This window comes from Hoplias malabaricus, chromosome 5 (assembly GCF_029633855.1).
Source record: "Hoplias malabaricus isolate fHopMal1 chromosome 5, fHopMal1.hap1, whole genome shotgun sequence".
Taxonomy (NCBI): Eukaryota; Metazoa; Chordata; class Actinopteri; order Characiformes; family Erythrinidae; genus Hoplias; species Hoplias malabaricus.
Window position 1 is genome coordinate 32,670,100 of NC_089804.1, and position 15,627 is coordinate 32,685,726.

Genomic DNA, 15,627 nt, shown 5'->3' on the forward strand with positions numbered 1-15,627 from the left:
ATCACTGTCATGAACTAGCCATAAACAACCTAGGCCATATACATCATCTGAGTTCCTGGTGCACTGTCGTAAAGTTAACAGCTGTTCTTATCAAAGGTGTTTAAAACAGGGAATGTGTGATCTCTAAAACAGTCCAAAATGTTATAGGAGAAATGGTACAATTCAGATCCAAAGGAAAAAAACAATACAACACTGCACAGCACACACGTCCACTTTAATTTTACAGTTAATAAACAACAATTACATTTCAAAATCATCCTGATTTAAAGCTAGAGTAGGTGATTTGTCTTAAAAATCTTTTTTGTTATATTTCTGGAAATACTCTCAACATCCTGATAGCAGCCAGTAAGTTTAAAGATCTGATAACAAGAAGAAAGAGATTAGTTGTGTATATAAGCCATAAAATATAACAAGAACTGTAAATATTTCATCCAATCATTTATTTCCGATGGAAGAAAATGACTGAATGGCTTAACTGACAATGTACAGCATGGGCCATTTATACTTGTCAGAAAGTTTGTTAAATATATAGTAGAAAACAAAAGGCTTAAGAGACTATGATAAATATTACCCCAACAACATTCAACACATTTCTTTTCGAGACTCCAGTAAAACACTGAGCTGCAAACTGAGATGAATGATGGACATACAGTGCTGAAGCTGCGTGAGTGTGTCCCAGTTCTCAGCTCTCAACACTATGACCCCTTGAACACGCATATTTTAGGTCCCAAAAAAGAGTACTTGTCCAGGGAAATGAGGACCTCTGGTCACCGCCGAACGGTTCTAAATTTAGTTCACGAACTAGAATGTGAAATATGGCTTAAATAACAACAGACATTGTAGTGGCACCACTTTAACATCTCTAACAACAAATAAGGCTGAATTAACAGTTCCTACTTGCACATGCGGGTTTCAACATTAGGTGTCAGTCTGTCAGTCAGTCGGTAAGCACATATGCCTTTTCTAGGCTGGCCCGGCTGGCGGTCTGGCAAGAATGAGTTTCCCACCAGCACCACATGAACACCCTCTAAAGAAGCTGAAGCTGGACACACAGAATTTTTTAATATAGGATTAACTGCCCAAGTAAACGTAAACACTTTTTTCGACATGGTGGAAAAGTCCATCAGCAGTAAAATATCAAATAATAACAAACAGTGTGTAATTCATTCTAAGAGTAATGTGGTTTTTAAACATCTACAATGAACGCATATATTGTTTTGCTATATTTATGTTCAATCATCCCAGTCTTGTTGGTCTAGGGGTATGATCCTTGCTTAGGGTGTGAGAGGTCCTGGGTTCAAATCCAGGATGAGCCTGTTTTGTAAATCAATGAGGGTGAGCTCAGGTGTGTGCTTTGGGGGCAGCACAGTGGCACAGCAGGTACTCCAGGGACCTGGAGGTTGTGGGTTCGATTCCCGCTCCGGGTGACTGTCTGTGAGGAGTTTGGTGTGTTCTCCCTGTGTCTGCGTGGGTTTCCTCCAGGTGCTCCGGTTTCTTCCCACGGTCCAAAAACACATGTTGGTAGGTGGATTGGTGACTCAAAAGTGTCCGTAGGTGTGAGTGTGTGTGTTGCCCTTTGAAGGACTGGCACCCCCTCCAGGGTGTTTTCCTGCCTTGCGCCCAATGATTCCAGGTAGGCTCTGGACCCACCAGGTTAAAGATAATGAATGAATGAATGTTCAATTATGGTTAAAAACGCATGCAGAAAGGTTAAAATCAGCATGTCCAATTCAGTCAGAGCTGCAAAAGTGGTGAGAGACAGGGGTCACCAGCCCCCTAACCCTCAGAACATCATTTAACATTTAACAGTGTTATCACAAACAGGCAACACTGTTCATACACTGGTCATAAAAGTCCTGGACAAATTTAATGTGTCCCTGTCCACCCCTCCCCCAGAAATCTGAGTGACATGCATTGTCTATATTTGTCTCCTCAGAATAACAGCTGCTTCAGGGAGAGAGAGAGAGAGAGAGAGAGAGAGAGAGAGAGAGAGAGAAAGGGAGATACAGGGAGAACAGAAAAAGAGGGAAAGAGAGAGGGAGAAAGAGAGAGAGTGACTGGTGGAGATTCTTTGGGGGTGAGATGTGAACAGTCACTGTTGGGACAGTAAGAGACAGGCACATACACATTGGAATCACTGACCCAAATAATAGGTGAGTTGTAGATGTGTTATAATTTACATGTTATAGGGGACATGTTATAGGGAATATGTTTATGGGGACATGATATAGGGAACATTTTTTGGCGGATGTGTTGTAGAGGACTTTTTATGGGGAACATGAAGGTGGTGATGTTCTGATGTTTAATACTGGTGCATTATAACAATGTGTTATAGCGTATGTAATAATGTGTACTACAGGCGCGATGGATGATGGGAATGTCCCTATGACCTCCTTCATTATGGACAAAGAGACGCTGAAGCGGAAACAGAGGGAGAAGCTGAAGAAGCTCCAGGCGACGGGAGGAAACCCTCGCCCTTCACGATCCCTCCTCTTCCTCACCCTCAAAAACCCCTTCAGGAAAGCCTGCATCAGCATCGTAGAGTGGAAATATCCCACAAACACACACACACACTACTCCAGAATTTCTTTAATATTCTATTATAACTGAGTTTAGTGTTACCAATTATACAAGTGTGTGTGTGTGTGTGTGTGTGCGCGCACGTGTGTGTGTGTGTGTGTGTGTGAGCAGCTGTCGTGTCCTCTCACACACTAAAAACAGACATGCTAAGATCTGAGAATGTAGCCTCTGTCTTTCTCTCTCTCTCTCTCTCTCTCTCTCTCTCTCTCTCACACACACACACACACACACACAAACACGTGTGTGTCTCATGATAAAATGCTGTAAAGTCATTTACATGTTAATGAGAATTGAACCTCCCCTAATCTCCTTTAAACCAGACCCCTATGGGTCAGAGGTCAGAGAGGCTGTAGCTTAGCTCATTAGCACCTGCTCTGAGATCACATTTGGTGCACAGGTGACTTCACTATACATTCCCTTCCAGGTAACACACACATACACACACACAGATCTGTCAAAGAACAGTTAGAGAACAATCACATAACAGTCCAAGATCAATCAGAGGTCAATGAGAGAACAGTCACAAAACAGTCAATAAGATAAGATAAGATAAGTTAGATATCAGTGAGAGAACTGTCAGAGAACAGTCAGAGAATAGTCACAGAACAGAGGGAGAACCATTACAGAACAGTCACAGAACAGTGAGAGAACAGTTACAGAACAGTCAGAAAACAGTCAGTGGTGAGTCAGACGTCAGTGAGAGAACAGTCGCAGAACAGTGAGAGAACAGTCACAGAACAGTGAGACAACTGTCAGGACAGTCAGAGAACAGTCAAAGAACATTGAGAACAATGAGGGAACGGTCGCAAAACAGTGAGAGAACAGTTACAGAACAGTCAGACAACAGCTACAGAACAGTGAGAGAACAGTTACAAAACACTTACAGAACATTGAGAGAACAGTTACACAACAGTCAGAAAACAGTCACAGAACAATGTGAGGACAGTCAGAGAACAGTCACTGCTGTAGGCACACTGATGGGGTCTAAACTACTGTAGAGCTGTTGTTGTTGTTGTTGTTGTTGTTGTTGTTGTTTTCCCTGACCATGGTCTGCAGGCCGTTTGAGATCATAATCCTATTGACAATCTTCGCTAACTGCGTTGCCCTCGCTGTGTTTATGCCGATGCCTGAACAGGACACCAACAACACAAACAGTAACCTGGTACACACACACACTGTAGTTCATGTTTTATTGTAAATAGATTTGTTTGTTCACCAGTGTGTGTGAGTGTGTGTGTGTGTTTATATTGTCCTTGAATCGTGTGATTGGGAGCAGCAGGTGTTCACACCATGCTCTCTCTGAGTGTATACAACACCACACTCTCTCTAAGCATGTAAAACCTTTAAATTTAGATTACACATACTCTCTCAGTCTCTCTCCCTTTCTCTTTCTCAGTGTATGTTGAAGTCTCTCTGTTCTCTGGCTCTTTGTAAATTTGTTGTGGGGTTGCATAGACTCCATAAGCACCCTGTGTGTAATCTGACGTGATGTTGGGGTGGTATGAGGTTGGCTCAACTGACCCTCTCACCCTGTGATTCCAGGAGAGTCTGGAATATATTTTCCTGATCATCTTCACTCTTGAGTGTTTCCTGAAGATCGTGGCATATGGCCTGTTGTTCCACACTGATGCCTACCTGCGCAACTGCTGGAACATCCTGGACTTCGTCATCGTCACCATGGGGTAGGAGCCAAACCTCCGGTCATCACTTTCAAACATACACATATCTGTACACACACTCCACGTCTACACACACACCGCGGTCACGGGTCAGAGATAGTCTAGCACACTGAAAACAGAGGGTGAGGGTGGCATGGTGGCACAGTAGGTCCACAGTTGTGAGTGACTGGATGAATATGGGGGTGACAGGGTGTGGTTGTTATAGACAGGTGTGTGTGTGTGTGATGTTGTCTAAAGTGTGTGTACTCTTTCTCCTGGTGTGTCCTGTCTCAGACTCTTCACCATTGCTGTGGACTTCATTAATAACATCATTGGGGTGGAGGCTACTGCGGAGCAGAAGGGTGGAGGCTTCGATATGAAAGCACTGAGGGCCTTTCGAGTCCTGCGTCCCCTACGCCTAGTCTCCGGAGTCCCCAGTGAGTCACATTACCAATGATCAATTAATCATTCATTCATTATCTGTAACCGCTTATCCAGTTCACAGTCGCGGTGGGTCCAGATCCTACCTGGAATCATTGGGCACAAGACGGGAAAACACCCTGAAGGGAGTACCAGTCCTTCACAGGGCAACAAACACATTCACTCACACCTACAAACACTTTTGAGTCACCAATCCACCAGTGTGTTTTTGGACTGTGGGAGGAAACCAGAGCACCCGGAGGAAACCCACGCGGACACAGGGAGAACACACCAAACTTCTCACAGACAGTCACCCAGAGTGGTACTCGAACCCACAACCTCCAGGTCCCTGGAGCTGTGTGACAGTGACACTGCCTGCTGCGCCACCAACAGTGTGGATAAATTATCAAGGGTGTAGGTCTGTGGGGGATGATATCTGCACTGATTAGTTTTTAGTAGTAGTAGTAACTGTAGTGTGGGAACTATATTTGAATTGTTTATAATTAATTATGATGATTTGTTATTGAATTTCAACACTATTCCAAATTCAACACTAGCACAATCAATTCAATCATAAAGGATTATTCATTTGAATAAACAATGATCACTCATCACCATAGTACAATTATTAAAACTTCATAGGCTAGGTTATCACACATGAAACCCCTCTTATGAGTCTTAATAACAATAACATTAAAGTGATATAGGGTATGTTTGACTAAATGTAATCTTACTCTAAAGTAGGTTAGCTAATAACTAAAATTTATATTTTATCAAAGGGACAAATAGGCATCAAAATCTGAAAGCAGATTTGAGGTTTACTGCTGCTATTGCTGCTCTGCACTAGCAGTCACGTCTTCTGTCTTGTTCAAGTGTTCTCCAAGCAGGAGTGAAAGGGTCTGAGATTCCGAGACCAGAGAAGCAGACAATGTTTGGCTTTGTTAGGCAGTAAAGAAAACCAACAACCAAGTAAACAATAAGTTGCAACTAACTTTAATGGCATTACTTTCCGTAGAAGGCTTTAGCTTAATATATATGTAGCTCAGTATTGCTAAATTGTTGCTATTCAGCTTTGAGTCCCTGGGTTGCACAGAGTGAATCAAGTCTCTGTTCACTGTTTCCCCATCTCAGCTTTTCCTTCTCATTCATGGCTTGCTCCATCTTCCTTTATCTCCTTTATTGCTCTTGCTTTTCTGATACTCTTTCACTGCTGCCTTCCTCCCTTTTTTTGAGAGCTCCCATGCTGGTATCTTATGGGCAGTTCTTTCTCCCCCCCTATGAGGAGGATCTGATGTCCTGGTTGGTTCTTGAACACAGAGACTTTTGATAATACAAATAATGGACTCTTAATATTACATGTGACACTCATGTGATTCAGATGGCAGTTCAAGTCGAGTTGTACATGAAGCTCGAAGAGCTCGAGGTGCAGTCCAACTCTTGACCATTGCCATAAGATAGGGAGGGGCTGGTCCATTCTTGGCTTTGTAGGCAAGCATGAGAGTTTGAAACCTGATGTGGGCAGTTACAGGAAGCCAGTGAAGAGAATGCAGCAGTGGAGTGAGTTTGATGAATTTTGGAAGATTACAGCTGCGTTCTGATTCAGCTGAAGTGTCCTGTTGAAGTTGACATCAGAGGAAATCAGCCAGGAGTGAGTTGCAGTAGTCAAGCCTTGAAATGACTAGAGACTGGACAAACACATGGGCAGCCTCGGAGGGTCGGATCCACTGGGTGCTTGTACAGTAGGTTCAATTAGGTTCACGATATGGATTGTGAATGATGGCTGGCCATCCAGAATCACACCAAGGCTCCTAGCATCTGCAGATGGAACAATTGAGGAGTTCTCAAATGAGATAGCAAGGTCTTGGTGTGGACTGGCCATTCCAGGGATAAAAAGTCTTGCTGGGATTGAGCTTCATGTGGTGAGCTGTCATCCAAGTAACAATGTTAGTCAGACATGATGAGATGCAACTGAGTGTCAGATGGTGGAAAAGAACGCATTAGTTGAGTGTCATTGGCATAACAGTGGTAAGAGGTAAGAGGTACCATTAGAAGTAATTATATCATCCCAGGACTCCAATTCCCAGAATGCACCCAATAGTCACATGACTATCCACCGGTCTCCCTCACCTGAATTCTAATCACGCACACCTGTTTGTTTCCCTATATATACCCCTATCACCGAATTGTTCTCTGCCGAGTATTGCCGTGGTTTATCCCAGCTTATAACGCATTCTCTTGTTATCAGTCTGATGATTTCTTGTTGCCTACTTCTTGCTTGTTATTCCGGTTTATGTCTCCTGCCTCGTCCCTCTTGGTACTGTCTGTATTCTTCGGTTTTGAACTCTGCCTGATTTTCGACTACACTTTTCGCTTATCCTCTGAGGTACTGTTTGCTCCCTGTTTTTGAACCTTGCTTGCCTTTTGATTACTCTTTTGGATAACATCATTAAACTGTTTACTGTGATCCGCAAGTGTCAGCTCTCTGTCCTGTCCTGACAGCATGTATACAATGAAAAGAGAATGACCCAGCACTGAGCCTAACAGCAGTGGAGTGCCTGAATGGAGCAGAAGTAGATCTGTTCCATCCTACTTAGAGTGATCCTCCAGATAAGACTGGACCTGGTTCTGGGTAAGAAAGAGGGACAATTGATTATAGACTGCACATTCAAGAATTTTAGAGAGGAAAGGAAAGAGTGATATGAGTCTGTAGTTGCTGAAGTCTGAAGAGTTCAGAGTGGGCTTATTCAGTATGGGAGGCTCCCTGGCAGTCTTGAAGGCCAATGGAGCTTAACCAGAAGACAAGGTACTGTTCATGATGAATGTGATGAAAGGCAGCAGGTCCACTATGATTGCCTGGAGTAGTGTTGATGGAATGGGGTGCAGTGGGCAGTAGCTGTAGGACATCATCTGTGGAAAGGGAGTAAAAAGCAGGTTAAAGATTTAACAGTAAGTCAACTCTATGTGGAGGGATGGGGAACAGAGGAAAAAACTGACAGATTTCGTTCTTTGGACCAGAACTCCGCAGTTTGCCGGGTAAAAAGCACAACTTATATGATCAGCTTTATAATTCTTGAATGTCTGAATGCGTCTGTGAGCTCCGCATACCATTAGAAAGCGCAGATCCTACCGTTTCTAAAAATAGCACTATAATCACGGTGCTGTGAAAATGGACAAGAAAATGGTGTTTACTTTCAGTTTTGTTTTGACTCTCCAGACAAATATGAGTCAAAACATATTCCTATTATTGATTTATAGTTTTTCAAAGTTTTTGTAGGTTTCACATAAAATAATATTGCATTAGATCACTAAGGTCTCTAAGGTGGCGTCAAATGACTCAATATTTAAACTCAATCAGTGGTTCAAAATGATTAAGGAGGTTTTTGCCCATGAGGAATGGAATAGTTTCAAGAGGAGACACGTGGACTGGATGCACTAAAGTCATAGGTCCAATCAACGCAATTGATTGAATTTTGATGCCCGTGTGGGCTGTAGCGGAGTGACCGTATTCGAGCTTAATAGTGATTATAACTTATAATAATTATTATTATTGACTTAAATGACAAAAATATTAACAATTAATTAGAGAGGGAATACTGTCACCGCCACGTGTGTTCTTCAGGATTTTCAGACTTTTAATGAACAAACTCCACACACTTATTTCAAAATATGAAATACTTTATTAAAAGGAAAGATAATATTTGATAAACATAGCACAAAATCATCAACGCATCAAAGTCTCACGGAATCAATGCAGGTGAAACCGGTTCGAATTTAGAGATAGGCTAGGTTATGTGACTTGGGAGTGAGACTTTTTGATATAATCTGATCAAGATATGATTTTACCAAGAGATTTAATTCAATTTCAGCTCTGGAAATGAGGAATTTTAGCTTACTTTTCTGCTGATTTTGGGGTTATGATTACAGCCGCTGATGTCCCGCAGATATTTGCTCTGTTGTTTCTCTGGGGCTTGACTTGTCACGGCTGAAGTTAGGCTGATCAGTGGGGAGATTCCCTCCCAGATGAGTCAACCACTTGTCGACGACGGTGTGATGTCAGTTGGGGATTCCCTTCACAGAGATTATTTTACGATTTTCCTCTGTCTTAGCGGTGTCTTTTACTCTGGCCATGGATAAGTTTCACCTGCTTTGATCAGTCGTAAAATTAAACTTGGATTGGGCTACAAACACAAACACAAATAAACAAAGAAAAGATTACTGACAATTACTTGACGTTACTCTGTAGTTTCTGTATCGCACTGCTAACTGACACAAGGCGTCCCTTGGGAGTTGCGTGAAGTCCTTTTCTTAAGAGTTCCTTTGACGAGTCGTCTTGTCGGCGTAGAGAGAAGATGAAGGAGCGAAAAGAAGAGCGTACGAGAAGTTCCGAAAAAGGTGAGCGGAAGAAGAGCTCGGAAAACCAGAGCTCGGAAGAGAGAGCGAAAAGAAGGGAGCTCGGAAAGAAGAGAGGAAGGTAGCAAGAGAGAGAAGAAGGGCTGGGTGACCCCTTTTCAGATGTGGTGCGGTCACGCCCATTTGGGAGGTCTCCTTTCTCTGATTGGATCCTGGGTCTGAGGCTCACATGACTTCCTTCACATTTCAGAGAGAGAGAGAATTCACATTTTTGGCTCTTACAAAAATACTGGATAAAATAAAATACTGGATACAATAGCATACTTTATACATACTTGGACATAGCATAATGAGTGTACTGGATTGTTTTTATCAAATATATATGTATGCATATATCTTGAGTACTTTACCAACTATTCTAGATGTTACAAATTAATTCGTTTTCCTAAACAGAGACAGGAATTTTCCTTCATGATTGAAACAGTAATACACATCACTTCATTAGTTAGTAGACATTCGCCTGAGAATAACAGAGGGTAACATTAATATATATTGCATAAAACATGTTTATAAACAGCGGCGCCCCAATGCGTCCGTTATTTATTTAGAGGGAGACAGGGCGAAATGTGATTTCGCAAATGTCCACTTGGGGGCACTGCTGGTCCATGCTGTTTGTCTGGTTTGAACTAGGGTTGCGAGAGTTCACTAGAAGGTCAGTTCTGGGGGCCATCTGTTGATTTGCAGAAGATAATCATTGCCATCTTTAATCCTGGTCTCCAAAACTTTGTTTGATCTCCTAGGCTTAAAAGAGTCATAACCCTGGGTTAGGAGTCATCTGGGTTGAAGATGGTGACTCATTCATCCTGGGGTCACTGAAGTGTGTTCTGCTTAGTCTTTGGTTGTAGACATATGTGTGTGCGTGAGTTTGTGTGTGTGTGGGGGTGTGCAGAGTCTTTCAACACACACACATTCTGTGGAATGTGGGGTTCTGTTCCAAAAATCCTTATCAGAGTGGAGAGTCTTAAACTTTTCATTTCTTGATCTGGTCCATACTCCACTACAGGGCATATGGATGATTTTTAAGAGCACAGTCTTGGAGCTGCAGCTGATGATTTTTGCATCGAATGATGGCTCAAACCTGGCAGAACAATGTTGAAGACATTAGCATAATATCTAATGCAGTGTCCAGCAGAGCCTCATGCATTAACTTTCCTTCAATGGTGGTGGACAAATAGAAGTTTTGTGTGACCCCCTTTTCAGGTGTGTGTATCACCTTCAATGACTGATGGATCATCTAGTTCTAGATCCTCTCTGGCATCTAAGTTAACAAGCAGTGCTGGGAGTTTTTTGTGAGTCACCCCTGCACCATTTGGTTCTTTGTGTTTGTCAAGTGATCACACTGTACACCGGGATCCTGAGCTTCGTCTAAGCAATTTTCTACTCTTTCTGTGGTGTTAGTTGGTGGCTTGGGTTCAGGTTGAACTGACATGATGGAAAGAACATCAGTTTTTTCTTTTTCTCTTTACAGATAACTGCTAGCATTTGTTGGATGTTCTCTAGCTCTTACATACATTGCACATAGACTTGTCTCCTGCATTATATTTCTCATCTTGATACCAGTGTTTGGCATTGTGAGGGTTGAGGAGGTTCCAAACCTTCTCTGGGCCATGGCGTTTGTGAGGGATCCTGGGCAGGTCTTGGTGGATCATCGTGGGATGGTCCCTCGATGATCTAGAGGCAGGGAATCAGTATTGATGTTTAGAACCCGGGATAGTTTCAGACCGTTTATTTGCATTTTTGCTGGGACTTTAGGAAACCTCTAAGAGCTAGGTCACATAACTGCCTGCTAGACAGGGAGCTGTAGACTTGCCCTTGAGTATGTCCGATAAGTGGTCATTTATCCTCCAGGACATGATGTGCTCACGATTGGCTGTGTTCTTTTTGGAATTCACCTGATTGCAGCACTAAGTACCCTAGTGATATATGCCAGGAATTGTGATTAAGTCTACTTGTGGACTCTAAATGGAAGATTCATAATGCTTGAGTGAAATAGAAGTTGCTATAAAAAAAAAAGAGTATTATTAAATTGTTGCTATTCAGCTTTGAGTCTCTAGGTCAAGTGAATCAACTCCCTGTTTGCTGTTTCCGCAACTCAGCTTGTCCTTCTCATGCAGGGTTCGCTCATTCTTCCCCTTTCTCCTTTCTCTTTCTCAATATTCTTATGCTCTGTCTTCCACCTTCCTCCTCTTTTTTTTTTTTTTGAGTGCTCCCATGCTGGCATCTCATGGGCAGTTCTTTCTCCAACCTCATGAGAAGGAGCTGATGTTCTGGTTGGTCCTTGAACAGAGGCTTTTGATAATACAAATATGGGACTCTTAATGTGATTCGGATCCCAAGCTCAACATGAACTCAAAATGTTCAAAAGTTATGGCAGTACTTATTTTTACATGTAATAATAATAATAATTAGCAAACAAAAAGTTATGTGTGCACTTAAATTTGCAAAGTGTGACCATACCAGTTCAGTCTTCAAAACAATAATTTGGAAGAATTGTATATAGTAAGCTTTAAGGAAAGTTGGCTTTTCCAATGCAAGCTGATTTACAGCAACAAAATGCCTTCAGTTCACAGTGCCATGCTCATGTACCAAGATGAAGAGCTTCTTCTGTTTCCTCTGGACAATAAAAAAATGTGTTATGGCTAAAGTGCAGTTAATCTCCATAAAGTAGGTGATGAATTTACTTCTGAATTTAGAAATTTAGAAAGTTTGAGTGTAATATTTTACTCACCAATTTAAACTAATATATATATATATATATAAAACATATAACATTTTTCTAGCTGTGAAAACACAAAAGAAACGGGTTTGGGCTCCGTTTCTCTGTTGCTTACTCACATGCATGGTGACTTGAGCACTTCTCCATACACTAGTGCACTACGGACTTGAAACACATTATTTGCTCAAACTAATACATCGGTTGGGACTCAGACACATGCTTATACCGCACATCATTGATATACATACTGCACTGTTTGCGTGTAAAAGCCAACATTTCTGCTCTGAAAAAGTGCACTATGGACGGAGCACAGAGTGAATTGGTATGCACCCGCTGTATGTCACCCATAAGGTAATGGCTAAAGATTTGACAACATACCCAAAGTGCTTTCTCCTTCATTCACCTTAAGTGAATGTAGCCTTGGCCAGGAGGCCAGTTGATGTCATCAGGTGGTACCCACCGTTCATTGGGTGTTTTGACCCTTAACCATGTTACCCTCCCGGTGGTGGGTCTGCAGTGGTGTCCACTGCCCATTTCCTCCTCCTCGCTTAACCCCTCTCTCTTGCTTCGTAACCAGCAAGAGGCTCTTTCTGCTGCCTCCCCCATTCCTGGAGGTACTGTATTCCCCACCTTCCTTGTCATTCCAATGGCTGTGAGCATTCTCCACACTGACTGGGCTGGAAATCCTCTACAGACAACCTCAACTGGGAACAGTCATGCCTGCTATCCTTTCCCCCTACAATCATGCAGAAGCTCTTGGTATTTGGCGGTCTTCTTTTCAAAGGCCTGTTCACACCTGTTCAGAGTATTAGCTCGTCTCGTTGTTCAGTTTTCCAGGAGTAATGTCTTCAGAAATCAGCTTATAACGTTAATATATCTGCTATCGACTAATCAAAAGGTTGATATCTTATTCTGGCCACGAATAAGTTTCGCCTACTTTGATCACTCGTGAGATCACACTTCGATGGGTAATAAAACATAAACAAGATTAAAAGAAAAGAAGATATTCAAAACACTCGACACGTTATTAAGAAAAGGAGAAAGCGTCTCTTTGTTGTTTCAAAGTTTCTCGAGTTTCTCGCGGTTGTTGTCGTCTTCGTTCAGTTCTGTTTTCTTCTCTTCTCTTCTCTGTGTCGAGCTGTCGTTCTGATCTCTCGCAACTGAACTCTCGTAACTGAACTCTCGTAACTCATCTGCTGAACTTCTTTGCTGTCGAGCTGCTCTGTGTTTTCAAAGCTAGCGCGGTCACACCCTAACGGGAGGTGTCCTTTCCTGATTGGGCACAAGTTCAGCCTCACGTGACTCTCGCGAGGGAGAGAGAGTAGGAGGGGGTTTGAATCAGTGATTCGCACAGAAATAATATAAATTTCGCGTATCGAAATTCTTATACCTGTTATCAATATATAGCAATGAGTACACTGGACTGTTAGCATCCAACATCCACATAAGATCCCATCTTGAGTACGTTGTTTTAAGTCCAATTCATGATGATACGCTGGAAAAGAATACTAATCCGTTTTCTCTATTCAGGGACAGAATTTCTTTTCATGATAGAAACAATCAACAATATACGTCATTTCATTAGAAGATAGGCATTCATCTGAGGGTACAGAAAGTGACATTAATACATTTGTTTATACACATTTAATCAGAGTTTGACTATTTTCCGCTATTGTTTTAGGCGACTCCGCGTGAGGCGTAGTTTCGCCAGTGTCCATTTGGGGTCGCTGTTGGTCCATGTGTAGGTTGTCGTGTAGATGAGTCAATGGGGTTCAACTCGAGGTCACCCCTTCTAAACATCTGCTGATTCCCATGGGAGATAACGAGAGACATTGAGGTGCCACTTCGTCATAAACGGGATTATAACCCTTCCTTTTGTTTGAGGTTCCTGTCTCTTAAGAGCATTATAAAAATTGGTTATCTTGACAGTTCCTGGCCATGTGTCACTTGAAAGTGTTCTTAGGTGGGTGCGTGTGTGTGGGGGCTGCAAGGCCTTTGCTCCCTGTGGTTCGTGGAATGCTGACTTCGGGACCAGATGAAAGGTCCTCTTCAGAATGGAAAAGTTTTAATTAAAACTTTTAATTTCTTCATTTATATTCTGTCCATATCTATCTTTGGTCCATACTCCACTACACACAGAAAACAAGACAGGAAACCAACTGGAGACAGGACTCAGGACAAGATAGGAACAGACACAGGAAATGAGGCTGGAGACATAAGACTAGAAACAAGAGACTAGACTCTGGACAGAACAGAAGACTGACAAAGGGGAGAAACAGGTGAAGAATCTTGGGACAAGACAGAGGACAGAAACGGAGACAAGAAAGGACTACAGATGGGTGGCAAATCACTGGAATGAAGATGAGAACAGACTGAAGACAAAACCTGAGCAGGGACAGAAGACTGAACTGGGGACAAGACCTATGACTGATTGACTGAACTAACAGGAGATGGGACTTGGGAATGGAAAGGACTAGACTGGACGGGAGTGGTCACATGAGACTGGACCGGAGTGGACACATGAGACTGGATAGGGTGCTTAACATTGGACAAGACACTGGATGGGAACAAGGACTGGACGGGAGACAGGACAGATGACGGGACTGAGGCCGGGTACTGGGACTGAGCTAGAGACAAGGCAGGATACGAGACAGGAAACTGGGTAGGTGACTGAACTTGAGACAGGACAGGTGACTGGACTGGGGCTGGGTGCTGGGACTGGACAGGAGACGGGACAGGTGACAGAATGGAGAACTGGGAATGCACATGAGGCAGGACAGAGGGTTGAAACGGGGACTGGACTGGACCGGACTTGGCAGGGGAACAGGGCACAGGATGTTTACGGAGGCAGACACGAACACAGTGACAGGGACAGGAACAAAAACGAGAGCAGACACAGGCACAGGGACATGGACAGAATCCGGAACCAGGACAGGGACAGACACGGGAACCAAGATAACTGGGGCGTGCCCAGGACTGGTAAAAGTCTGTGGGGAAGTCCGAGGGACCAGCCTGGGCACAGTTCTGGGAATCGGCCTGGAATTCCGCTGGGCCTTCTCTGGAGCATGTGTGGCGGATGCCGCCTTCTTTGGAGCAGGTGCGCCGGATGCTGCCTTCGCTGGAGCAGGTGTGGCGGGTGCCGCCTTCACTGGAGCAGGTGCGGCGGATGCCGCCATTTCGGGGACAGGAGTGGCCGAGGAAGCCGACATCTCGGGACAGGAGCGGCTGGGTTCGCCGCATTCACAAGTATAGAAGCGGCTGGAGGCGCCGCTTTCACAGGGACAGAAGCGGCTGGAGGCGCCGCTTTCACAGGGACAGAAGCGGCTGGAGGCGCTGCTTTCACAGGGACAGAAGCAGCTGTGGGAGCCGCCATTGCGGGAACAGAAGCGGCGGGGAACGCCACTTTCTCTGGAGCAGGTGCGGCGGTGAGGCTGCTCCTTTGGAAGGCATACAAAGCTGCATTGATGCTTTCCATCATCTCCTGGAGGTCAGGAGGAAATGCAGCAATGACCTTGGAAGCAGGGGGACCTGCGGCGACATCCACGGAAGCAGGGGGCCCTGCGACGACGTCCACGGAAGCAGGGGGACCTGCGACAACGTCCACGGAGGCAGGGGGCCCTGTGAGGACATCCACAGGATCTCTAGGGCCTGTACGGAATGGCGTCTGGCGAATCGCACACTTAGCGAACGGACTGTCTGTGTTTGCTGCATCCTTTGTAGGATCGGTCATTCTGTCAAGAACACTGAGTCAGACTGACGGAGGCGGACGCACATGCTAATAACACAGACTTTTATTTAAACAAAATAACAAAACAAACACAAACGGACTTGAGGGTAAACACA

At 43.8% G+C, this 15,627-nt stretch overlaps 1 protein-coding gene across 1 annotated transcript in view; it reads left to right on the forward strand.

Moving 5' to 3' along the window:
- The first annotated feature begins 2,364 nt into the window (after positions 1-2,364).
- The window catches only part of cacna1sa (calcium channel, voltage-dependent, L type, alpha 1S subunit, a), a 110,625-nt gene continuing 97,362 nt past the window's right edge, over positions 2,365-15,627 (forward strand). The window contains exons 1-4 of the mRNA XM_066672332.1: positions 2,365-2,549; positions 3,637-3,742; positions 4,123-4,262; positions 4,533-4,675. Coding sequence (XP_066528429.1) covers positions 2,365-2,549; positions 3,637-3,742; positions 4,123-4,262; positions 4,533-4,675 — 574 coding nt within the window. The remainder of the gene's footprint in view (positions 2,550-3,636; positions 3,743-4,122; positions 4,263-4,532; positions 4,676-15,627) is intronic.